Source organism: Barbatula barbatula (assembly GCF_947034865.1).
Source record: "Barbatula barbatula genome assembly, chromosome: 23".
Classification (NCBI taxonomy): Eukaryota; Metazoa; Chordata; class Actinopteri; order Cypriniformes; family Nemacheilidae; genus Barbatula; species Barbatula barbatula.
The window spans coordinates 9,958,382-9,982,835 of NC_136786.1; the positions used below are offsets into that span (position 1 = coordinate 9,958,382).

The 24,454-nt window shown below is 37.5% G+C and overlaps 2 protein-coding genes across 2 annotated transcripts in view; one reads left to right on the forward strand and one right to left on the reverse strand.

The window, feature by feature from the left end:
• The first annotated feature begins 2,054 nt into the window (after nt 1–2,054).
• nrn1a (neuritin 1a) lies at nt 2,055–8,367 on the forward strand. Its single transcript, XM_079447728.1, has 3 exons — nt 2,055–2,296; nt 4,819–4,963; nt 6,774–8,367. The coding sequence occupies exons 1-3, from the start codon at nt 2,242–2,244 to the stop codon at nt 7,000–7,002; spliced, it is 429 nt and encodes a 142-aa protein (XP_079303854.1). The 5' UTR covers nt 2,055–2,241; the 3' UTR covers nt 7,003–8,367.
• Nucleotides 8,368–20,963: 12,596 nt separating this feature from the next.
• Nucleotides 20,964–24,454, reverse strand: part of fars2 (phenylalanyl-tRNA synthetase 2, mitochondrial) — a 101,443-nt gene continuing 97,952 nt past the window's right edge. The window contains exon 7 of the mRNA XM_079487933.1: nt 20,964–22,627. Within this exon, the coding sequence (XP_079344059.1) occupies nt 22,489–22,627 (139 nt within the window). The 3' untranslated portion in view covers nt 20,964–22,488. The remainder of the gene's footprint in view (nt 22,628–24,454) is intronic.

Sequence of the window (24,454 nt, forward strand, 5' to 3'; positions counted from 1 at the left end):
TCCTGCAAATCTTACACATTCACAGAGCATTGGACACTAAACACTAGCCTGTATAATCACTCCTCAGATCAGCTGGCTCAGTTGACACAGACATCTTAATCCATAAGAAACTCTCAATGACATTTGTTGCTATTTAAACTGTTCTCACTTGCTGGTATCTAGTTGCTGAATACACGTGTGAAACGTTGCATATGGTGGTGCTGTATTTTTTCTTGTCCATACGCGATTACCTACCCATTTTTGTTCCAGGCAAGGAAAGCTCCTCTGTGGATGCGGCCCGCCTTACCTCATGCAGTCCACTCCTTCCATTTTAATGAGACATGCCATGGTTTAGACAGCCCACTTTACTGCATCAATGCTGCTGGAATACCCCTCTCTCATTCTCTATTTCTGTCTCCCCTCCTTTCCCCGAGCCCTCCCCACAACAACCTGAATGAGTCACCACGGAAAACCTCTCATCTACTGAGAAATGGCTGGGTCGGATGGGGACAAACACATTAAACAGGGAGTCCCTGACGGACCAGCATTATTTTCTTCCCGTGCTGCTGAAATCACAGTCCGCTTGACTGTTTTAAACGAGCTGACACATCACTCGATATTCCTCAAGACTGTCCGTCTAACATTATTATTCAAGGACGAGATGTTTACCTGTGATGAAAATGATAACGCGGCCGCGGATGTATGATGGTGTTGTTGCACATCACCGCCAAAAGATGGCGGCAAAACATGCGACAAAATACGCCATTGTTGGGCTCTGTGATCGTGTGCGTACTAGTCTAGAAATAAAATAGCCTTCACGATATTGTTACGTTATTCCTTAAAATGGTCGTCATACAACGAGCCATTTTTACGAGTCTGAAGCGAAATCATGAATTAAAAAAGTATACAGAAACGCCCAGGCATCGCAAGGCATAATGCGTTTACAATAGGCTATATTGTCCGAAGCCCGTTGGATGACGTTTAACACGAGATGTTCGTACTATTAACGACTAAAGAAATGTCGATGATATCGTGAGAAGTCCCGACGGCATCGGTGTCCTGAGCTCTGTGTAGTCTGGACTGCAAATGAACTGTCGAGGGACCTCATTACTCAGCGGCGACGTGAACATGGTTTCTCCTCACTGATCGGGTTCTCCTTCAGCTAGTATGCCCTAGGTAACTTTTTAGTATTCTCCTCCTGAAGTCAGTCTCTCTGAAGGAAAAAATGGTGTGCATTGATACTCAGTACCCATTGGTTGGCTACAAATTCCGCTGACGTCAGCAGGGAACTTTTTTCAGTGATTCAGACTTCATCACCACGTTTCTCTCACTTTTAATGTAACCCTATCTCAACCACCGTGCATTGATTCCAGTAATTTTCCACGTATGCAGAATAATCATAAATATTTGTATTACCAAATTGTAAAGTGTGATTTTAAAGCATCTTCGGTTTTTATAGCTTGTTTTGCTATAACGTTTTTCTCAACGATCAAATTTCTTTAATGATGCTTAATACGTGCGATAAAAACACTGACCACTGCAGTCCTCAACAGCTTTTACCAATACTACGCATAATGTACCTCGAGTCAACCCCGATAATCTAGAAATGCAGTGGATTTAAGATAAAATCACAGAATGGATAATATTGTCTATTATAAATTAGTTCACAAACAACGTATTCCTATTCAAACAGCCTAATTACACCCAATTCATGCTCGTACCGTATTTGCAAACACTAATTTAATCTCACTTTTAATAATGTGTGAAACAGACTTTGGCAACTTCAATCTCAATCTAAGACAATTCCTGCAAACCTAGACCACCCAACCTGATGTGCCGACATCTGTATATGGGTCACGGCTACACGTGCGGATTCATTTCGTGAGGTTGAAAATGAGACCACCGGAGAGCACATATATGTGGACATCTCCGCAATCCCAAATGCCAGTGCAATGGGAGAAGGGGGGCAGCCCGGTCTAGCAAACGAGAAAAAAGAGAAGTGGGGAGTCCGACGGTGAATTTTACGTCAAGCATGAGATGTGGGCGTGAAGCAGGGAGAGAAAAAACACGAGGCACTACCGCCTTCCTTTAACGGGGTGCACCATTTCATTCCTCTGCGCCTTACCGCACGGGAAAATCGCACAGAGTTTCCGAATAGCTGCTTTTACTAAACTGCGATGTTCAACGCTCACATTTGGCAATCTTTTCCCCTCCAAGCTCTTTAAAATTGGCATATACTCCAATGGTTTTACTGGACGTAGGATGGGATTAACTTTGACCGGAAGATATATTTCATTGTTTCTTGCTGTTCAAATAGGTGAGTTCGTTTATTTCACGTGTATATTTTGAGATGCGCGGACTTTCTAGTCATTACAGATGCATTAAATCGAAAAACTAGTTTATAGATAAGAAAAGGGTTTACATTACGATACGCTTTCTGTATTTGTAAGGGGCGCATGTTGGTGCAATAGAATGAATATTTAATTGTTACGTTACTGTCCGGATAGCGATTAAATGGCGTTTGGGAGACTTTAAATTAGACAAGACAATAACGAATTGTATAAAGAAAATACAAATGAATGTTCATTAAAACCATAACTGCGGTAATAGTCGTATGTCGTAGTCTGCTGCTGCTCCTTCCTATTTTAGAGATTTCAAAAATATAGCGACAGTAAATCTTAATGGAGCAAGTTGCAGGTAGTGTGGGACCACCCGATCCTCCCCGCAATAAATTATTCAAAACCCATTTAAAACAAATAATATTGACCAGGTAATGATAAATTAAATGTGTTTTGCCATTCGTCGCTATAATAGATAAGCGTTATTCTTGTTTGTTCCCCCTGAAAAGTGAGTTTAATAGATGCATCAAGAGTTTTGTATGGTCCAGTTTGTTGAGGTCATTTACAATCGCGCAATACACCAATGGATGCTCTTAAATATCATTTTCAATCTATTGTTTCATGACAATCATTTTAAATGCGTCGTTTCGGAATTGACAAATAATGGCTTTGTAATATTGTGGCTTTTAAATTTGCATAATTTTTTGTGTTTTTTTGTATTGTAAAGGGCTGCAGGTCACTCCAACAAACATCTAAGAGAATTCGGACGCAACCAATTTTATTGTGCTTGTTCGTCGGAAAGAAATGTCCGCTTTATTCGTAACCCAGTTGAATTATTAATTTGCCACAACCCTCTCCTGACTTCATTGAACATATTATGTGCCAGTTTGACACCAGTAACGCTGACAGGGTCTAGTAAGGTGGTCGTGACTAGTACAGTAGATAGGACCTAGGTGAGTCTTCGATGCGCGGTTGTTTCTAAATATAGACCATGAATAAGACGAAATAAAATTCATAATTCATATTCGTTCAAAGTGGTGTCTTTTGTGCTATTCGAGAACATAGCTTGAGTTATTTACTTACATTTTATACGAAACCAGAACAAGGTTTTCTGTGAGCTGCACGATATTGTGAAGAGCATCGTTGCATTTCTCATCCTCATTTCCGCCATGTTGAAGTCTGATAACATTATGTTATTCGAAAATGTGCACGAAAAAGGCAACAAAGACTCTAATACAAGGTAACGCATCTATGAAATAAATGTTTACGTAATCTGCAGTAGGAACTACAGCTGGAAGATGCTTGAAATGTGTTGCTTACGCTTCTTGTGTAGAAAAAGGGCGATCCAATCGTGATAGCATAATTATAGGAGGATATTTCCTTAGGTAAGCTTTCATCAGTGCGGCACGATACAGTAACAACATTTGTCCGGATTTTATATGTGATTATTATGTAGTTGTATTAAGTAGTAGGCTACAATAGACCATCTATCATATATTCATTCACAAATGGCCTATATATAGACTAACCTTTATAATAAACCGAATAAATGTTTGTAATAAATCGCCGTGATTTACAGTACAGTTTTTTTAAATATAAATTCTATCAGATGAATACACAAAATAATTTTGCTTCAGTTTACAGCATCAGCAGAAGACATGGGAGAATTCGTCTCTTTTCATTCTGTGAGGGCATATTGCATATTGTGTGTAAAATAACATAAAGAAATACAGCATGTAGGTCTGCAATGGCAACACGTTTCACACAATGCAAATAATGTATTCATATTAGGCCTTATTATATAATTCTCACAGTCCTATACCGAGGCCGGTGGTCAGATGTTCGGCCTGACCAGTTGAAATATTCAGATACTTTCACAATTGACAAGAGCCAGTTCCTTAACAAACCGAAGCAACCAGCTTTTATGGTTCGTTAAGCAAAGGGATCCGGATGACCGATCATACGATGACCTTCCACTTCAACATTCTGTCAATAATTTGGGAAGGAAAAGCATCCGTGTCCAAATTTTCTCATTTTCGCTAATAGATCTGTCATGAGGAGAAGAGACTCTTTTCTAGGTGTGTAAAAAAAGAGAGGGGGCATACAAATCCCTCCGAATGAAAATCTCAACACACAAGCCCACACGCCCCCACCCTCTTGTAAACCATTACATCATCGTTTGTCCACGAGCCACCCTCAAGCTCAACACACATTATACCGTGGAAGTGTTTAATGTCTTATTTTTTGTCCAATAGTTATGTATTTGTTATTGAATCTATTTTAAACCTATATACATTCAACAAGGCCTAAAATAGATACCAGATTTGGTAGGCTAACAGGTAACAAAGGGAAAAAAATCCTAATAAAATAATCAACACGAATATTAAATCTATTCGTTTTAAAAATCGCCCCACTTCTTAAATACAGCAAAGTAGTGGAGATGGGATCGTTTTGAAATCACATGAAATACATCGTTTAATGGTCATTTCTCTTTATGCAGCCTATTTGCTGCAGGCGGTTCGAGCAGCAGGGAAATGTGATACAGTGTTCAAAGGTTTCTCGAACTGCCTGCTTCGACTGGGAGAGAACATGGCCAACTATCCACAGGAGCTGGACGAGAAGGAAAACCTTCAGACCATCTGCACGTAAGGGAAAAGTGCAAACACACGACAGGAGAGGATATAAACGTGTGTGTGAAAGTGAGAGAGAGAGCAAAAGGAGCCAGATGGCACAAGGGGCCCCCTTGCTTAATTCGACTTCATGAGCATAAATAGACTCGTACATCCAGTATGGCGTTAATGCGCTGCTACACTATTCACATTTCACCAGTTAATTATAATCAGATGAACCATCACTACACGCCAGTGCCAAAGGTCAACGCGCGTAATGGGATCAGATCGTGAGGTAGTGCAAGATTATTGTAAGCGATACGCCCTCTAAAATAACAGGTTCATTTAGAGCCGTGATTGAACGAATCAAATCTGAACAACGGGAAGGAACCACATGTCATTAAAACCAGACATGCAAAGATTTTCGTACAATTCCGTTCCCGTTTCTTTTCTGCAAGTAAAATGCATGAATAGCAGATAATGCATGTTCAAAATACATCCAGATACTCTTTAGTGTTCTATTTAATGTCATTTTTAAATAAATGTTACACTTTCTAAAATAAAATCATTTTAAATCACTCAGCGACTATCGATTATTTCATATCAAACATTGTAGTATTCTCACTGAGAAGGGCAATTGGTCGACTTTTGGTACGATTGTTGGATTTTTTACATATATCGCTGTATGCATCGTCGCTGTAGGGCACAGCATAAAAGTGCTTGATAGACATTCAGAAACACCGAAATCTCGATATGAGCTCATTAAAAGTAACGAAAATGTTATTTTTAACATTAGAAAAATGTATTTAGCCTATTTATCTTTTGGCAATGCAGAACGTAATTATTTTATCATATTCTATGGGGGTGTAACAGGCTACTTGCTGTCTAGGGCTTAGTATGTGGGGGTGTGTGTTCCCGAAATAAATGAATAAATAATGGGTTTCAGAGTGGGATAGAGAAAGGGGGTGGGGCGCAGGAGGGGAGTTGTAAGAGAGAGAGAGAGAGAGAGAGAGAGAGAGAGAGAGAGAGAGAGAGAGAGAGAGAGAGAGAGAGAGAGAGAGAGAGAGAGAGAGAGAGAGTGAGAGAGAGAGAGAGAGAGAGAGAGAGAGAGAGAGAGAGGGAGAGATGGGAAGGGCACTAGAAAACACGTGATGAGGAGACTTTCCCTTTTGGAGCCGCATTACAACTCGGGTTTCCCTCGTGCCCTCTTTACTCCTGCATGCGTACATGAGGACATACAGTAGCCAGACGGATTTGTACATTCAAAAAGAAGAGACGTCAGTATAAATATGATGTGTATTTCTGAACACGTTAATGCATTCTATTCTTGTGTACATACAAACATTTTGGACAAAATTCATTACTGTATTTTGATTTTTATTAATGAAGTATAAGTATGAAATGAAAATATTTTTTTAATGCGATATTTTATAATAATTGTACATTTACTTAAAAAGCAATGATATATTCGTGTGGGGATTTAAAGGAAATAAAATGAAAGTAGTTTCATTAGGTAGGATTAAATAAATATCGATTTACATTGTAATGTTTTGCAAAAACTAAAATTTAAGACACGCAATCGAAACCACGAAACTGGTTTTTAGATTATTTTTATATTTAAATTGGATTATGTTACAAGTAGCCAGTTACCACTAAAGAAAAAACAGAACAGTTGAATTATTTAATCATATTTTAAAACGCAGGGAATTACAACACATTAACATTGTGGCTACTTTAGTGACCTATGAAAACACGCCGTTTAATTCTTTTCAGGAACGGCTGGCAGCATTATTAAGTGCGACGCAAACTAGACATGAATAATGAGTTTTTAATGTTTTATTTGCAGTTACTGGGATGATTTCCATTCATGTGCGACCACTGCTCTGGCAGACTGTCAGGAGGGAGCCACAGATCTGTGGGAGAAGCTGAAAAAAGAGTCCAGAAATCTGGACTTCCGCGGCAGCTTGTTTGAACTGTGTGCTGGTGGAAATGGGGCGAGCCGGTCAGCGGTTCCGTTCGGCTTAACGCTGATCCTGACTGCAATGTCTACGCTCGTGACGTGGCTTCAGTTTTAACCCACGGGGAAGGAAGAAAACAACACAACACACAACAAAAAATAAGAGAAGAGACGAAGAAAGACAAGGAAGCCCATCAACACAAAAATAAAATAAAGGTCAAAATTCATCCTCACACAAATGGATTAATATATTTCATCTGGAGAAAAGACGATTTTTGCAGGAGACGATGGCGAGCAGGGGTCTTCTGGGAATGCTCGGGCACATTTGCCTGACTCTGGGTCGATTTCATGAAATATTTATCAGATATTGAGTTGAAATGACGGCCTGAATTTATGAACGGTCCTGGTTAGAATAGCAGCATTTTATAACATTGCCGTCTGTAGGCTTTTCACATGGTCGTCATCTATATAGAAAGATAGGAAATATTCGTTCATCGAACTGGTTTAGAAAATTCTCCTTGCTCGCAGACCTACGTTTACTTTTTCACAATGGTCAAGATTTACTTTTCATCTATCCATTTGTTTAGTCAAGCCAAGTATTTGAATGTGTGAGGGGGTTAGACATTTCGCTGACCCTCCAACTCAGAAATAGGCCTACGTGGAGAACATCTCTAATCACAATGCTAATAATATCAATAATAATAATAATAACGATAACAATAAAGAAACCTCAGGAAAGACTACGGGCCTCTGGAAAATAGAGACTAAATAAAAAGATTTTAAAAGATTTAAGAGGGAATTTTATTATTAAAAAATGAACTTACATGTCATATGTAGCCAGAAGAAGGGTTTGAGATGAGTGTTGACTGTTGCCATTCTTTTCCAGAATCCGATATTCATAGAAGAAAATCTATTGCATTTCATTTTAAAAAGATTTATCTCTTTCTATGTAGGAAATATAAAAGTATAAGGGTAACACTTTACATTACAGTGTCACTATTACACGTAACATATAGGCTAACAACGTGTATCTGTGAGCAGCTTCAGAAATAATGACACATCAAGTACCCGTAGTTCATTATTATGACGCAGTGCTTACGTCATTACACACTGCAATGTAAAGAGCGGCCAGTATTTCTCCCGACAGTATAGTAGCACGACAATATCAGGACCTGTGACATTTCTAGTTGGATGAAGTGCATTTTGCTAGCTTTATTTGATGTTGCCAAGGCATAGACCACGTTTCACTGCCTTCAAAATATGTGTATTTTGTTTGTTCGTTCGTTTGTCCGTTTCTGGGGATGTTGCTTATGAAATACCTGAATATAAAAAACCATACAAGTAAATAAGAGATGTATGTGATATGAAAAAGAGAGATACTTTAACCGATACAGTTTTAAAACAGATTGATTATACAGGTATATAAAAATAGACTGCTAAAAAGAAGTATTTAAAAAGTATTAAATAAAAACAGTTACTGTTTAAAAGAGAGTTGTGTTGTTTTCATTGATGCAGCCTTTGTGGTGGTCATGCCAATGTCTTTATCTAAAAGATGCATAAATCGTTCATCTAATTTTGTTTTCATTTTTCAAAGGAAGCCAACAAATGTCTATCAACTAAAATAAAATACAAAAAAAAAAATGTGAAAGAAGGAGAGCCAATGCGTTCAAGTTCAGGACGCATCTTTTTCTCTTCCAGCTCCCCAAACGAACACTAACGAGCGCGCAGGCGCGAAGGCACGCGGGCGAGGCTCTGTCGAGTGAAGACGTATTTTGTTATTAATAAGGTGCCAGAGAGAATCGTTTCATATTGATTCTCCCGCACTCAGCGCATTTCTGTACGGAGCTTGTCTGAACGAAAACCCTATTGACGGCGACAACATTGAAAAATGACACATAAGGAAAATATTTATTGTATCAGATAAGAAGCATTCGTATACATTCAATATTCTACTGCATATTTCTGTAGATTTATATGATGTTATGCAACAAAATATAATTATTGCCGATTTAAAGTACAGCATTTTTTATGGATACCTTAAGAAGAAGGTCATATTTATGAATAGCAAAAAATAAATGTTATCAGTAGGTCCTATAAAACATTTGTATGCGGGAAATGTAGGCTACTACATCTCACGTTTTGACATAAAATAAAATGTAATTAATTATTTAGTAGCCATCAGGTGTTCATTGTAAATCTCATCTTTTATAAAAGCAAGATCTATTGTAAACAGGCTTTATTACGCAGTCGCAAAATGAGCACTAGTTTTCTCTCTGGAAGTGTGAGGGAGAGTGAATGGAAGCGAGGTCCTGGAAGCTCATGTCTTGTTTTTTGGTTTCGAAAATGAGATTGGATTAAATTCCTGCTGTCGCTGGAAGCGGGTGACGACTACATTTGTAATCTCATTAAAATGCATGCTATTCTGTTGCTGGCACTGCATATGTTATCCAAATCTCTTTGTAGTGCTACAGATTTGTAATTTCTCATTTTTCGTCATACAATTTCGCAACATTGGAGACGTTCATAGCCATGAAAAGAGGAAATACCGATTGTGACATTTCATCTTTAACCATGAAAGCAGAGAAAACGCACGCACACACACACACACACGTACACACACACTGAGATGGCTGGCTCCCCTACCGCTGCTTCACAACAGTCTATGCATGGCCATTTTCAGGGCTGGCAGACTTGATCAATGTGCCCTTGCCAGTGCCAGGCAGACGTGGCATTGCTTGCTTAGCTGTGCCTTTTCTCACAGTGCTGTGAACACAAAGGCAGGGCATTCCATTCACACAGGGCATCATGGGAGGTTGGGTTTTTCCCTTAGTAATGGAGTCAGCTGGCAGAGGCTGATCCACCATCTATCTGCAGTCTATCTCTATGTCTGTCGGTCTGTCTGTCTGTCTGTGTGTCTGTCTTGACTGATTATGGTTGAACACATTTCTATGTCAAGTCTTCCAAAAAAACCACAAGTCATTTATCAGTGATCATGTTTTATTTGTCATGCCATGACTCAACATAAGAGATAGAGAGAGAATGCATGACTCCGGATGCTGAAGGCCTGGAGAGGTTACTTATAACTTTAAATCTAATCTCCAGCAAATAAATGAACAAATTAATCAAATTACTGTTGATGTAACACGTTTTATAGCATGCATACTTTATCGCAGCTTCTTATAGAGAGCAGTCTAGCAAAGAGACGTAATTATAAGAGTAAAGCGAGTTAGTGGCATGCAGCATATGTCCGAGCTGACCATATCGCCACAACTGGGAAACAAACATATAATTCTAATGTAATTACATAAACCGGGTATTTCAGCAGTACCTGTTAATGTCAGCCAATAATTCGTGTAATTAATTTGAGAGTCAATTTTTGAGCGGGTGTTATGCTGGAGTGATTCAGCCCGGATGAAGCGTGTTCATTTATTGCCATCTCAACGCATGTGTCAGTTTGACGTGGTTCGGCGAAGATGGATTGGTTGACACTCAGACTCATATGATGGGCTTGTATAATGCACCACATGGATTTCAACCTTAATGGGACAAAATTGGATCATGTAGGGGTGAAAATTGAATTAGAGACCAGATCAGCTGTAGGGACCACTTGAGCACATTGTTCTCTCTTCAGGATAGTGGTAAAGATTTGCTCATGAAGGACTGATTAAACTAAATTATACTACTTTACAGCTTCATATTTTGTCTTTTTTAACAAGAATGTTCTACTGTGATGCATATATAAACTCCTGCTTCTTTTGATGAAATCTAATGTAGTTCCCCTTTATGAAAACATGTAAGCTGATCCTTCACGATTGCATTAAATTTCTGACAAGAATTGTGCCGATGTTATTGGTAGATTTCATAAGCCGTCAGCAGCCACCTCAGAACAAAATCGGCCCAGACTGGACTTCACCTCATTCATTTGATCCCCTCTTCTTCCTTCTCATAGACATTAAGCCATAAAAGGTATAAAACCTCAGGCAAAAAAGATTCATTTAGCAAATGGCATTTCCTCAAGACTTAATTCAAAGCACCGTTCTTTAACACTTGGCAATGTTCTACAAAAGATTGTCCTGCAGCGGCTACAAAGAAAAATGACATTAGAGATTATGGTGACCTATGGAGTATTGGCAGAGAGCTTGAATAAACTAGAGAAAAAAATGCACTGAAATATATTGATTAATGAAAGTCATGATGAGCATCAGCAGACTGTAAGTTGAATCTGAATGAACAGGATCATTCTCATCTCTAAGGCTGATTTTTATATTGACGTAATGGACATGAAGTCCACTAGTAGCCGTCCACAGGAGTTTTTACAGTGCTATCGTTTGTGTAAAAAAATCTCGTAAAGAGAGTGGGGCACCAGAAATAAACCGTAAAATAATGTTTGTTACCTGCAAAACCCCAGTTTTTGTTGTAAATTTGTGTCTTATTCTGTAACTTTGTTTTTTTACCGCATTTAAAAAAAAAACTGTAAAAAGATTTGTTGTCAAAAACTGAAATGTTCCTGCAGCTAGCGCACCAGAAATGACAGTTTTCCGCTGTAAAATGATACACTGTAAACCTTTCGGTAGTTTTGCAGCCAGTTTGCCAGTAACTTACTGTAGATTTAATTTTCAATTTTGCTCTGAACGTAAACTTACCTAGTTCTTATATTTCCTTTCATAAAACAAAACTAAATATCGTAGGTCATCTTTCTTGTTTAAGAAGCTTCAAATATTTTACAAGAAAACAAGACAAAAAGGCTTTTTTTTTGCAGTGTTGCTGTGCTAATGCCAGTCTTTTCTTGCTCATTTTGAATCTGGAGGAAGTGTTGTAGTTTTGGTTAAAGTAAAGTTTAACTCAAATTGAAAAGTAATTAAATCTACAGTAAGTTAGTGCAAACCTGCTGCAAAACTACAGCAAAGTTTTACAGTACATGCTTTCCGGTCTCTTGCTGTAATTATTATTTTTGAACGTATTTAAAAAATACATGAAAAATCTGAAAAAAACTGTAAAATGAAAGTATTTTTTTACATTATGCCTATACGTGGAAAATTCTGTTATTATCTCTCTTTATACTGGACTTTTATCATGGAGATGCAGTGACTCCTGATACACACATTGACTGGCTCACCTGTCTGCAGCGGTGAAATTCAGGCATTGTTATTCTGGAGTTCTGGGCCTCTGGGCAATAGTCTGTCTCCTGCTGTAGGATCAACCGAGCATTATTTGGTATCCCTTCAAGTCTTCCATGAGCAGCCAATATATCACATAATTTTTGCCTGGTTTCACACAGTAAAGAAAGGCTTAACAGCACTCATAACACTCTGAGCTGACAACATTGCCCACACAATTCACATCCATGAGAAAAAAAGACGGGAAAAAGCAGCCATTACTTAAAGAACAATATAGGGTTGAAGTGGATGTATTGAAGGGCGACAAGAGATGGGGAAGGGTAGAGGTGAGAGATAGAAGACAACTGACAGACAGAATCTCAGAGAGAGTGAAAGCGGTTAAAACAGGGAGGAAAGAAGGAAATGAATTAGTTTTCAGAGAGAGAGAGAGAGAGATTGAGCAAAAGAAAGACAGGAGAAAGAGAGGAAGTCAGACTAATTGCCTCAGTCTCAGATTTGCACCCGTCGGATGCCGCCTAGTGACATTAAAATGGATTTCTATCCTGCCACGGATCACCTGTGCTGCTGGAGAGAGATCACAGTCAGACAGAGACTGAGATACAGGAGGCGTCCACCGCTGCAGGGGACGCCGGGTCAACTCAGAGGCCCTTTAAATGTGTGTTTCTCAGAGAAAGCGCTCTTTTTGACATCTATCTGTCTAGCTATCTGTCTGTCTGTCTGTGAAACATTGAATGGTTCTCGGCGAGACAATCTGTTTCCGTGTATCGTTCTTTGGAACCTCCAAACTGAAAAGGATTGTGGATAAAAGTGTAAAAAGGCTAAAGCATTTTTCATCTGAACTAAAATCTTACATCATCTCTTTCACAGCTTTTCACTCACACATCTCTCTCCCGCCCTCTCTCTCTCTCTCTCTCTCTCTCTCCACCCTCCTCTCTCTACACCATTTTATGCAATAATTAGATTTCCTCACATTGCTTGTTTCAGATAAAAAATTCTGTGGTGTACAGAGTAAAATGTCTTCATCAGTTTCTATCAGATGTGAGCGCTGCAGTGAGACTTTCCCAATAAGGAGACTGTAGCTGGAGTGCTGCACCACCTTCTAAAAATACCTGTCCTAAATTTCCAAAACCCAAAACGGAGACACACAGAAGCACGGAATAGAGACGTCTAATGCGTATCTTTCAAAAACAAGCTCTGTGCTTCATTCTCACAAAAATACGAATCGTGAGACATTGTTTTTAAGCAGGTCCCTTGAAGTTTCCAAGAAGTGTTTGGTGAATACTCGCTGTCTTCCAGTCGCATTACCTGCTGCTAGTCCAAAACAACAAGATCAATAAGTCAAGCATTTACGAACAGCTTTTTCATCGGATAACCGTAAAGTTGTCTCAGGAGGGATAAGCTATGCATGCATGGTTCTGCCACGCAAAACTAAAAACGTGTTGAACTGAGCAAGGTTTTGACATTAGCCCAATTCAAGGGAAATATGACTGAACCAATAAAAACAAAATGCATTATTCATGCTATGATCTAGAAGCTCCTATTCTCTGCCAGTCTGGTAAATATCTGAATGCATTTGCAAGTCTAAGAACCCTTGGGAACGAGCGCTATGCATTTGGTTCACTTGCCTCAAGGGGTCTGTTTTAGAGTTGATTTAAAAAACAATATAATTTTACCTCCACTATGTTTGTTCAAGGTGATATCAAGTACGGGTTTAACATCAACTGCTGTGACAGAATGCAGTTTGCATTAAAACAAGCAAATACCATTGACAAGCGAACATGAGATATAACAGCAGAAACTGCAATTTCACAGGTTATGTGCTGAGCCCGAGCAACCGTGATTAGGTTACATGCAAGAAACTCAACCTATAGGTGGGGTTAGATTTCACACACTAGGAGGCGTGTAACATCTGTTCGCCTTTTAAATGCGAGCTGGGTTTCTTTCTAGCCAGATTGGACTTGAGCTGAATTTCCATGGCAACCATATTGTACCACCTCGGTTTCTCAAATCTGGTTGAGTTCCATGCATGCTGGCTGAGATCGCATTTTGTCCTCGCATGCTCCAATTGTCAGCAATTTTTATGCTTTCACTAAAAAAGAGCATGTTGCCTCTTCCTGCTCCAGCTCGATTTTGATTTCAACGACATGAATCTTCTGTTTGAATCATTGTACAATGATTCAAACACTGCACTCGCAGTTTGAAATGTGGTTGAGGATTCAAATGCTACTTCTTGCATTTGAATCAAGATTAGAGATATCACATCCTATCCAAATCACCCTCAGCAAGTCGGATATAACTTGTAACTTGATTCAGTTTGTTTAGTGATTCAATACACTCATTCTTCTTTATGTTAGATACTGCTCATATTGACTCTGAACTGTGTGGAATGGTTTACGACTATTAAACTGAACTGCTTAAAACCCTTTTTACTGCTCATATCTGAATCGTTCAATGGTTCAAACACCTAAAACGAATAACTTGAATATGACTCCCTGATTTGAATCACATTCACTGATTTAAATACGACGCCCTTACCTTATGTTTAATGACTCAAATTATATTCCACTCCCCTGAATCATGTTCATTGAATCTAATACCACTTCCATCGCCAGAATCATGTTGAATGATTCAATTTGTACTCTCATTTGAACCATATTATATGAGTCAATTTTTCCAATCGGTCCTGTCCTTCTCTGAACCATATTAAATGATTCAATTTCTTCTCTCCTCTAACCTGAATCATGTAAAATGAGTCAAATACTACTGTCATGACATGAATCATTTTCAATGCTTCACTTTCTACTGTCCTCACCAGAATCATGCGCAATGGTTTGAATAATTCCCCCTTCGTCTGAATCATGTACAATGATTCAAAATACGATTGCCCTCAGCTGAATCATGTTCCTCCTTCATTTAAATCTTGAAGAAAGTGTGCCCACTTCTTTATCATTTGTTAACTCTTGAACACCACCTTTATCTTTTTAATGAAACGTAAGTTGGCAGTGCATTCTGTTATCACAGTGTATTATTAGACACGACAGAAGCAGATGTCATCCACAGCTCTCACTTGTGTGACCAAGCAACTGTGGACTCGTATGGCAGAATTTGCTTACAATGACAGGGACCTGATTCTTTGACTTCTTGGCCTCGGAGGTTTGAAATACATTTCATTTTCTTTTTCATCCATATTCACAAGCCTCTTCACACTCCAAACGCTGGCTTGGTTTAGAGATGCTCTCCTGCAATCCGGATACAACTGCATGACCGATGCAGCATGCACAAGCTACAAGGAAAGTCTGCATAATATTGTACTTGACACCAAAAACCAAAGCTTGCACCGGCACAAATAGAAACTATCTGTTCCAGACTATTTCAAATATGCACATTTTCAGACAGGGTTTAGGATAAAATGTAATTCTGCTTCTAAAGTACGATCATTTTACAGAAACTAGCAGCATTGCAATAACAGCATACATTTGGCACATACTTGTATCTATAAAAGTGCATTCTTGTGCACAATGTGTTTATTAGTTTTCAAGTCTATTTGAGTGTTCTTTGGGAATCAAATACACAACAGTAAAGTTGTTGTACCTCAACATTCTTAACAACACTGTAATACTAGAGATGCACCGATACCGATAGCAGATTTTTCAGTGATATCTGCAGAAACCGATAGTTTGGTGGTTCTTTTAACTTGCATTAACTAAATTATAATTCATCGATTAAATTAATATTTATTAACTTTCTGAATGTTTTTGCTACATACAATGACTATTAATATAAAACATCAAACTGATAATGTTTCTTAACATTCTCTATACACCGAGCACAAATTCATTGCCTTTTCCTTTCCTCTTTTGATTTATTGCCTCAGATCATCAGATGTTTTTAAACATAGAAAAGTGTAAATATTTGCTTTTATTGATTGATAACGATTGTTGGCCGATATATCAGAGCATCTCCAATACAAATGGGAATATTTCAGCAGCTGGGGCGCCAGACAAAAAATATTAAATAACATTTATGCAATTGCACATACTCTTGTTGAAGGAGTCAAAACTGATCTGAAATGCTTCAAAATTGTGTTTTTTAATTATGAATTATTTTCTAACAAAGAAAAGACCCCAGTCTAAAGAAAATAATATTTGGATAGTATCTGGTTGTCAGATATATATGCAATTGTGATGCATTGCACTTGTGGTTACTCTACTGTGACACATGTGACTACATCTGATTACATTCATTCTATAAAAATCACTGGTGATATTTTGCTTTTAAAAAACTAAAAACATTAAGACATTTTTAGTTGTGGCTATGGGACCCAGACTGTGAAAACCAAGCTAAAGGTACTCATTCATGGTCACGAAACCGATGTTAGTCAATGGGTATGGCCGTTGTCTGGTTACTAGCATTCTAGAAAATATCTACTTTTGTATTCGGGAGAAGAAAGAAATCCATACACTTTTGAAATAGAGGACGAGTGAATGATGACAGAATTTATAACTTTGGGTGATATCACTTTAATGTTTAATGTTTAATCTCATAATTTGAGTTCGAGACTGGATTTTATGGACTAGGTCAGATATGTTTTGGGGCAACTGCAGGTCACACAGATACTGGAAATGAGAACAGTTTAAATCTAACACCGACAGCTTTGTTGGAAGTGTTTGCTAAATTGTTGATAACTTCATTACACTTCAGATTTGCTGCTTTTACCTCTCGTCAGAAGCTCTCAGCCTCCTTTTAGCAGCATATCAGGTGTAGGATGTTTCTGCAAAACTAAAAGGGCTGGTGTCCTAAAAGTCCTTCAGGCTGCTAAATGCTTCTGCAGTAGTGTGTGACTGTCAAGTCTCTGAGAAACCAGTTCAATAAATCTTCTGTCTCAAAGAGAGACTTTAATTTTCTGGAGCCTTCCCCATTTCTCTACTTCAGCTCTTGTTTTTCGGGTGACACCTGCACAAAACAAATAACCCAGGAGTACCAGAGAATGAAATATAACAAGAGAGCACTCAAGAGAGCACTGAGAAATAACTTTGTGACATACACACAGCGTGACGCGCCAACCCTTGACTATGTGGAACAACCAGGCTACAATTCACAAAGGCCCACCTCACACACCTGAAGTGCTATTACGTCTAGATTCATAGACAGAACGAGCTCTCCTTCACACGCTCTGACAAGAGAAGCGGTGTTGCACAGAAGAGTGAATAGCTCAAGGGAAGTGCGAGATGAAATTTGTCACGGAAAGCACAGAGTTAGATGTTAAATTAGCATTAGTTCTGAGCGTCCCCTGGAGGACTACAGTAAACTATTGTAAAATATCTTCTACATAAGAATAATGAATTTAACGAATATTAAATATTTGGTTGAAAGAAACAATTTGTCACATTTTGTATCAATAAAATGTAAATTTTAATTTTTAAATATTTAATATTCTACATAAAGATATTAATTGGAATTTTCTTTGTATGACGGATAACGATATTCGAAACGTAAATATACATGAATGAAATTTTAGCATAATAAAATTACGCAAAAAATACATATGTATTTTACTTTTAAAGGAAAACCTTTGGTTAAAAGAAAGCTTTTTAAAAATAAGTGTAAAAATAAAAAAATATAAATATTTTGAATAATAAATGATAAACAAATAATTCAAACGTACATTATTTCATATTACTTTGACAGATTTTGTATGACATGTAACAACATTTGAAACGTAAATATGCGCTAACAATACTTTTGTTGAATGTAATTACATAAAACATTTTGTTCTATAAAGTTAAATATTTGGTTGAAAATAATATATATAAAGTAATTATATATAAAGTTAATGTTTTAATCTTAAAAACTTTAGGTAAAGATTGTATATTGATTTAAAATAAATATGATGGATTACGATATATTAAACGTAATTATATGTTATTATATGTGATATTGTAGCCTAATATAATCATGTTAAAAAGAATGCAATAAAATCCAGTACTTTAGTAGTTTGGTTATCTATCCAATTTGCCAGCAGATGTTTCGTTTCGCCTCCAACAAACATGAAATCCTTGCTGATATTTGGCATCATATATTACCACGGCTGAGTTACATTTTTCCATTTCAGATGCATAGATTTGTGGCGAGCTGCTATTCCAGCTTCTGTTAAATTAAATCTTGAAATAAAAGTTTAACATCTGATCTTGATTGTTTGACCACCACACTAGTACAGACTGCAGGTTTCTCTGGTGTTTGGTTCCTCCGGGGCTTTTAGGGTGAGAGCGTATCAATGAAGTTTCCAGAAGGGGCGGCAGTCGAACAGTGTGATTAATATGGGTGTCACCTGGTGAGCAGGCCTGGGAGCGCCATCACGTCTCATAACAGGATCCGATCTGAATAACCTCTCGGCTTAATGCATCCTCCCCAATGCCTGTGGGCAACACTTTAATGCCACTATTAACCCTTTTTCAGCAGCACCAGACATTCTTACTGACTCTATGTGACACAAGTTTGATATATGACACAATATAGCTTTGTAAGTAACCCTTTATATACCGTCAGCAGCAAACTCAAAATAAATGGGTTTAGCAGCTTGGAGAAAACGCTTCGTTATCGTTTGATACTAATGTTTAAGGTTATGGAGACCAATCATAGTCTCTGATAATTTGGCTTATAATAATATAATATTGTACAATGTCTGTTACGCTGGTAAACCGTTGTCAAAATGTATTAAATATAAATATCTTTTACCACGTTAATAATTTAACATATTGTAGGATTTATGCGTTTCAGATTATCGTAATGCATTTGAGTGCTGATTTTATGGACATTTTATGAATAGTGAAATTTATGATGATGCTGGGAACTTAATGTCCAATGTGGGTTACATTGGCCAGCTGACACAGAGGACTTGTAGTCTGTCTGACTGGTTCATTCAAATACAACAGATCAATTTAGACATTCAATGAAATAAACATAACGCACAAATGAATGTTAAAATGTCATGTTATATAAATACCAACATATGTCCACAGAAATATGCCCGTACGCTAAATAAGGTCTTGTATTGCTTGTAGAGAAGTTTTAAATGTGATATTTATGGAGATGAAATCTATTCAAAAATACTTCCCAAAAGAAACTTACATACAATTTAAAGAAGTAAACTATGATGACAAGAACAACTCTTGATTTCCAAAATTCAATGTTATTGGTCAATCCACGAATGTACCAGTGTTGTGAATCTACATCAGTCCTGTTGTCTCAATAAACGGCATCGTTAAATCACAGTCGTCGAATGGCATGTTTCAGAATTTTACCATTTAAGTGTAAACCTGTTGTTTGACCATTTACTGTCTCCATCCTCATGTTATTATTTTTCAGCTAGACAACTAAGAAAATCGCATGATCCCGTCCGTGTTGGAGCAAATTTCACTCTTAATGTATAATGTATAAAATAAACATTTTCATCTTTTTATAACATCCTAGATGTACACATTTTGTAGACGGCAGGCTGAATATTAAAGTATCTGTATTTCTTCCTTTTCTTTTTTGCTCAAAGACCACAATATTTACTTTGAACTCTACATCTCAGTTTTGGAATTGAGGTCATAGTGCACATATGTCCATTTGAACGCCACGATGAGTCGGTTGAGTCAAGAGACAAGCCAAAGTCTTGATCTACTTTTAGAAACGTATTGATCTTAAATGCAAATGCCGATCCAAGTCAAATGCGAGTGATATTCCTCCACATAAAATGATGTCAAAAAAGATCTCACCAAAAGCACAGTTGATGTGATGTTCTGACCCATTACTTATTTCCACAACAAAGAAGGTGCTCGATTGCAATTTTCGAATTCCTCTTGATCTTGTGCTTCTCTATAGTGTTTGCCAGCTTCTGGTGTAAGTATTGATCTCTATAGAACATAGAGGATCAGAAATCCATCTAGAAGGTGCTTATTTTCAGAGCATGAGAACATTGAAGACATCCAGGTTCGATTTTACATTCTCCAAAATGAAACAGAGCTGACAGGTGATGGACTTAACAATATGAGATTTAAGTTATTTTGTGAGGAGATCTCTTATATTGGGATAAAAATATCTACAGTATAGCAAGCAAGGTATAGTACAAACATAACAGATTTTGGTTTCGTAAGAAACCTTTAACATCCACAAAAACATTCTAATGCACAAAAGGTTTGTTGTAGTGGAAAAAAGCGTTCTAAGGACTAGAAAAAGGAAAGAAAAAACGGTTCCTGTATGGTGCCATTGTGAAAAACCTTCTTAGCACTTTTATATGTAAGTGTACATAAAAAATGTGTAGAAAACAGTGTAGAGATTAAGATCTGTTAAGGAGCCTTTTAACCCAAAAGCTTAATGTTGCCAAAAAATGGTTCATTTAAACTCTTCCGATGCCTCCCGTATCAGTCTAAAAGAGTGTTTTTTGGTTGTGTTATCTGTATTTCATTTGTTTTGTTTTTAGAAACTGACATTAAAATGATCAAATAAGCATGAATAAAAAAGATGCATTAACACACGAGGATCAGCCCCACCGGGCCGTCTCATGCTTCGCAATGACTGTCCCATTGCATGGCATCAAAAATTCATTACTTGGATTGTAATTGAGCTTGCTCCCCAAAGGAAGATCCCTGTATTCTTTAGCACCTCTTCAAAAACTGAAGCGACGCACACAGACCGCTCCATAAGGGCTCATTAAGATGCAGAGGACATTTTGGCCCGTTCCAACAAATGCCATACTGGCCGGGTCAGTTCTTCCAATCTGTCTCTGTATACATTTGAAGCAGGGCGCGGTAATGGGAAGGCATTGTTCTTGCTGGATTCAAAAGGGCGCTCTAGAGATGAATAATATGTCACGAAGTCAAAAACAACGAACAAACATGGCATCTAACAAACAATAGAATGAATAAGAATGAGCTAAAGTGATGGGCTGATAGAGAAAAATAAAATTAAACGTAATTTTCCATCCTTGTTTATTTTATAAACAGACCTTTAAATTGTACTGCTTATAGAGCAGAAATATATTCACAATTTTATATTTTGAGAGTTTTTGCTTGCACAAGTTCAAAGCTCACTACTTAGAGTCGAGAATAATGTCAAGTAACGTACAAGGCCAGCCAAACTAAAGTGGCATACTGGTCACATACACACTGACAAATATATTTATATTTAACTTCTGCCATTTATAAAATTTGAAATTGTTACAATTGAGGTCAAACTAATTTTAAATCAATATTTTTCTGTTAAATTGTTAACTAATGTAGCAAGTAACTGTATAATAAGCACTTCTCATCAGGTTTATCTTGCAATAATATCCAGCAGGATGTGCATTTTCCCTTACAAAGCACATCTATTAAAATCATGACATCAATGTTTTTGTTCTTGAAGAGATGCACATGACTGCAGAAAGTAAATATCTGTTAGATATCTTCGATTATTGCACTAGCACAGCGGGTTTTGGCTTCAAACAAAAGGCAAACACATTAAACACAATCACACCTTAACATCGCATTGTTTATTTTCTCTGTATATAACTAGCATCTCCTTTAACATTATAATATGGGATGACTTTGAGAAAGGGTTCAATCTTCTTAGTAATTTCCGCAGCTCAATAAATGCTTCCTCACATCTTCTTTATACAAATGTAGAAACAAGAGACCAGCAGCAGACAGGCATCTTTCTCTGTAACATGTTTCATCAACAGGCCTTCCAGTGACAAGGCGAGTTAAAGGAATCCACCCAAAAGCTTTAACAAGTTGGTACCTAAACTTGTTTAAAAGTAAAAAGGGAGAAATCAAACCACTGAGTTAAATGAACCATATTTGTTACACTGGACCACAAAACTAACATGATTTGTCCGCGATTTTGCTGAATCCAAAATAAATGATATATTTACGGTATGAAATTTACAAAAGTATATTCATGGGACATGATCTTTAATATCCTTATGATTTTTTGACATAAAAGATGTGTCAAATGTATTGTTGGCTATTGCAACAAATATACCCAAGCTACCTATGTCCACCCCACCACGGGTTGAAATAATTACATGAACAAAAATGTATGGGAATTTTATATAAACTTTGGCTAAAGAAATAAAGTCAAATACATCTTGCATGAGGGTTAATTAATAAGAATTTAAAGAATTTTGGGTGAACTGTCCCTTTAAGAAATTCCTGACTGTGCTGTGAAGAAGTGAGTGCCAAACTCTAATGTATGTGTAAGTGCAATAAGGTTTAGAGGAGTTATCACAATCAAATCCTGCTTTGGAATAAATGTCTGCTAAAGAAATAGTCAATCCAAAAACATATGGTGCATTTTTATTTCTGTTTGTATTTGAGAGAGAAAATACTCAAAGACAAATCCAGATGGAGTCCATAATTCAGTACAGTTTTAACTGCTTTGAAAATCTTTTATTAGTTAGTAGAGAGATGTTACTATATCTGTGATTCCTATTATTAGAAGTTGAAGGCTTCTTGAAGATCACTTCAGTATCTTCCCTGCACTCCAAGCTCTTTTTCAGCCGCCTGCTCAATGGCTGCATGAATAATCCGCACTTCCTCCTGGGTCAGAGTCCTCTCCATGTGACGGTACACGATGCGGTAACAGTGGCTCACTCTCTTCGTCCTGCAAGTTGATGAAAAGAGAAAAACATGGTTATGATAAGTATTTTACCTGCTGTGACCGGGCCGTTGCGTCATTAATCTAAACTTGAGAACCACCAGTACCTTTAAATATTTTATTCCATTGAAGAAAGTAAACCATGGGGGTTTATATGAGGGTGAACAAACAACTGCATTTTTTTGTTGGGTGAACTATTCCTTAAATGCAAGTGTAGTTGGCGTTGGGCAGAGTTATTTCAGCACGAATAAGTTATATAACGGAATATATAAGGTCAACCTAATACGTGGAACAAACCCGTTCAGGGAGATCGCTACACAAACTCTCTCTCTCTCTCTCTCTCTCACACACGCAGCCTGCTTCGTCTCAGGAGAGAAACGTATTGGATTAACAAAGACAAGAAACTACAAAGTTTTCACTTACACGGAGCTCTCCAGGGAGAGCAGTAAAGTCAGGCATGATTCCTTCTTCATTGCACGGGCTGCACGTACACAGCGCCGACGAATAAAGAGGAAGAAAGGAAGCGGTTGGACTCGAACAAATCTTTATGGGGCAACAAAGTGAAACAAAATGGCTGACAGGCAACGGCAGCAAAGCAGCTGCTGGGATTCCAGTGCAAATCAGCGGGGAGTTGTGAGGATAGATCGGATTCACTTTGCTGATATTGGATTCGTAGGCAGCAGGGCTGGCTGAGGCCCATCGGGAAGCGCACTGACATCATAATGTATACGAAAAGCACACTATGAATTTAAAGCTGAAATGTGCCCTGTTGTAAAACACAGAATATGCTGGGTTAGGTACAGTATGTTTTAATGCTGGTTTGCTGGTTTAGAAGTCTATGGCCATTGGTGGAACAATGGTTCAAACAAAGGCACGAGCGTAGGCTACCTATTTGTTCGACCAACTGCAGATGGGAAAAATGTTCAGGAAACCTGTGTAAACATAACCAGGATTATTATTTTGTTGTAAAACTCAGAAGCGAGTCTTTGCACTTAGCATTTGAGCACTTCCGGTTCCATTGCCTCAAGCCAATGGGTTGAATGGGTTCTGGGTTAAATGGCCGAAATAAGGTCTGTGGTTAACAAAACCTCTAAATTAAGAGTTTATTTCCAAATGATTGTGCATTCCAATGAATATTAATCAATCTGCAATTGGTTTGGTTTGATTTAGGCATTATAACGCAAGAAATACAGTCAGTCAAACTAACGCCATAAAACATAACATAATATAAAACATGATTTAAAAAGTTGAGTTATCTCATTTTGGAAACAAACTCAAATATTCTCATGCTTTATTGTCCGATACACCAATAATGCCCAACTAGTTACTTTTTTAAATGTCGTAAAAAGGTGGTTGCATACAAGAGAAACAAAAATAGACTACATCCATAGTCTCATAAAATTGCAAAAACAATGCAACATGCAGAATAGTAAATAGTAGAATAGTCAAAACACACAAAAAGAGAATAGTAGGCCTACTTTTGCGTTGTACACCCTTATGTACAGTGATTTTAGATCTGCTATTAAAATCGTCATATAACCGAGGCAAGCACTGCTTCATTTGTGGATTATTGGATTATGAGGTCCTAACATGAGAGCTTGTGAAAAATCAGGTAGGTACAAAATAACATTGGTCCCATTAAAATAAAAAAAGCTGTTTACATTGCAAGCAGTACAATTTTGGTTTAATGCTTATATGCTCTCTTACTTGTAAGTCGCTTTGGATAAAAGTGTTTGCTAAACGAATAAATGTCATAAAACCTCACAATCTTATACTAAGGTCACTACTAATACCAGTCTGAGTTTGGTCGAAAGAACTAGATCAGCATTACAT

Excerpts from the sequence above, each read along its gene's own strand:
- nrn1a (XM_079447728.1), top strand. The coding sequence starts at position 2,242 with ATGGGATTAACTTTGACCGGAAGATATATTTCATTGTTTCTTGCTGTT. Across the intron at positions 2,297-4,818 it reads GTTTCTTGCTGTTCAAATAG|CCTATTTGCTGCAGGCGGTT; the intron begins GTGAGTTCGTTT and ends CTCTTTATGCAG. Across the intron at positions 4,964-6,773 it reads AACCTTCAGACCATCTGCAC|TTACTGGGATGATTTCCATT; the intron begins GTAAGGGAAAAG and ends TTTTATTTGCAG.